The sequence below is a fragment of the Etheostoma cragini genome, unplaced genomic scaffold, assembly GCF_013103735.1.
Source record: "Etheostoma cragini isolate CJK2018 unplaced genomic scaffold, CSU_Ecrag_1.0 ScbMSFa_4124, whole genome shotgun sequence".
NCBI lineage: Eukaryota > Metazoa > Chordata > Actinopteri > Perciformes > Percidae > Etheostoma > Etheostoma cragini.
This window is the reverse complement of record NW_023268464.1, coordinates 1-2,625: the sequence shown is the minus strand read 5'-3', so window position 1 is coordinate 2,625 and position 2,625 is coordinate 1. Positions and strand designations below refer to the sequence as shown.

The window sequence follows — 2,625 nt, the reverse complement described above, 5'->3', positions numbered from 1 at the left end:
ACCCCCTATGTTAAAATACAGGGGCATAAGTATACACCCCCTATGTTAAAATACAGGGGCATAAGTATACACCCCCTTGTGTTATATTCCCCTAGAGGCGGATTTTTATAATTAAAGGCCAGTTATTACATGGATCAGGATACTATGCATCCTGATCAAGTTCCCCCCCCACATCATCACATACATGCCCTTCACCATACATAGAGTTCGGCATGGGGATCTTTCCATAAAATCCATAACATCATCTCTTAATGCAAATCAAACCGGCTACTAAGCTAACTGAAGTAACACCATGTCAACATCTAGGTATATATAGAAAATTGGTGTCCTTGAAGTTTGGATTTTTCCTAATTTTTTAATTAAGGTATTAAGATTAATTTCCAAAAGAGGATTTTTTTATTCCTCTTTTTAGTCAACTTTAGCAAGGGTTCCTGTACTCATGAGCAGCGCTGTATACACCTGGTTCCAGATATTTAGAAGACCTGAAACCCATCCACTCCCTTAGTAAAAGTCTTGATATGTTGACGTGAACGTCGTCATTGATTGGTTGATTCTATTGGTTGATTCTATTGGTTGATTCTATTGGTTGATTCTATTGGTTGATTCTATTGGTTGGTTCTATTGGTTGGTTCTGCAGGAGTTCCAGAGAGACGCAGACGAGCTGCTGCTGTGGATGGAGGAGAAGTTTAAGGTGGCGGAGGACGAGTCGTACCGCGACCCCACCAACATCCTCCGAAAGCTGAAGAGACACGAGGCGGCGGAGAGGGAGATGCAGGCCAACCAGGTCTGGCTGGACACTCTGGTCCAGGTAAACTGCTCAGGAAATAGCCTGGACCAATCGCTGGAAACAGATTCAAAACAGACTGAAAACTGATGAAAAGACTGAAAACTGACTGGAAACTGATTGACTTTTAGCGTGTATAGAGCAGCATATCTCCCCCAGACTCCATGTTAATAATGACTACTTTTAGTGTGTATAGAGCAGCATATCTCCACCAGACTCCATGTAAATAATCACTACTTTTAGCATGTATAGAGCAGCATATCTCCACCAGACTCCATGTAAATAATCACTACTTTTAGCGTGTATAGAGCAGCTTATCTCGACCAGACTCCATGTAAATAATCACTACTTTTAGCGTGTATAGAGCAGCATATCTCCACCAGACTCCATGTAAATAATCACTACTTTTAGCGTGTATAGAGCAGCATATCTCCACCAGACTCCATGTAAATAATCACTACTTTTAGCATGTATAGAGCAGCTTATCTCAACCAGACTCCATGTAAATAATCACTACTTTTAGCGTGTATAGAGCAGCATATCTCCACCAGACTCCATGTAAATAATCACTACTTTTAGCGTGTATAGAGCAGCATATCTCCACCAGACTCCATGTAAATAATCACTACTTTTAGCGTGTATAGAGCAGCAAATATATATCCACATATAAATGTGTGAATTAAGAGTTTATTCCAACCAGACCAGAGTGGTGATTGGTGGAACAGTGGAAAGATGAACCAAGATGGCTTTTGGTATTTTTATTTAGTTTCTGTCCTCTTTGAATGAAGTGGGTTTTACGATGATTAAAGTAGTGATTATTTACATGGAGTCTGGTGGAGATATGCTACTCTATACACACTAAAAGTAGTGATTATTTACATGGAGTCTGGTGGGTTTGGTGATGGTGATTTCTGTTTCATGTTAAACTAAAAGGATCTTTCTCTATAACTAAAAGGTCTATCTCTTTAGGGATCCATCCCATAATGTTGTCACACACTTAGAAAAATAATCTGAGTCTGTCAGCAGGAAAAACACAACTTTTAGCTGACCTAAACTGACAGCGCACTTTTGCGTAATAACGTTACATTGCAATGTTTTGTCTTTCTTAATATACTCATTCCTAGAAATTGTTGTTCCCATCACTCACTTTGACACAAAACACAGGAAAATAGGGTCCGGGTTGAAAGACACTGAAGTTAACTTTCAACTGATGCGTGTATATGTTCAGCTGGGACAGGAGATGCTTGCTGAAGAGCACTACAACAGCCAGAGCATCAGGAGGAAATCAACTCAGCTCGGCAGCCGGTGGAGGAGACTTCAGGACAAGATGGCCGACAGAGGAGACAAACTGAGACAGGCGGGACAGCAGGAGCAGCTGATGGAGCTGCTGCAGGTAGAACACGGACTGAGAAACTGGAACTGGGGGGTTATATTGTTACTTCATTTTTTATGTATTTTTTATTATGTTTGTTTACGTACTTTATCACCTACTTGGTACTATAACCTGTACACATGCAGGAAATATACACTTATTTTTTACTTTCCTTTTTCCTGCTTAACTATTTCTTGCGTAGGCACAATGTGTGTGTGTGTGTGTGTGTGGGGGGGGGGTCAAAAAACAGAATGTTTGTAAGCAAATGCTGCCGTTTTTTGCACGGCAAGGCAGCTTTATTTGTCTGGCACACAGAGAGAGTCTAATATACAATCAGACTCTGGATTAGCGTCCTCTGGTGGACAGACTATGTAACGCCATCACTAACAGAGACGTTGTAGAGCGTCCTCTGGTTGACAGACTATGTAACGCCATCACTAACAGGGACGTTGTAGAGCGTCCTCTGGTG

The 2,625-nt window shown here is 41.1% G+C and overlaps 1 protein-coding gene across 1 annotated transcript; it reads left to right on the top strand.

Moving 5' to 3' along the window:
- Window positions 1-637: 637 nt before the first annotated feature.
- Window positions 638-2,177, top strand: LOC117941060 (spectrin alpha chain, non-erythrocytic 1-like; the record flags this gene model as incomplete). Its single annotated transcript, XM_034866156.1, has 2 exons — window positions 638-808; window positions 2,013-2,177. Coding segments are annotated over 2 exons (336 nt in total), but the record flags the coding sequence as incomplete, so codon positions are not given.
- Window positions 2,178-2,625: the final 448 nt, after the last annotated feature.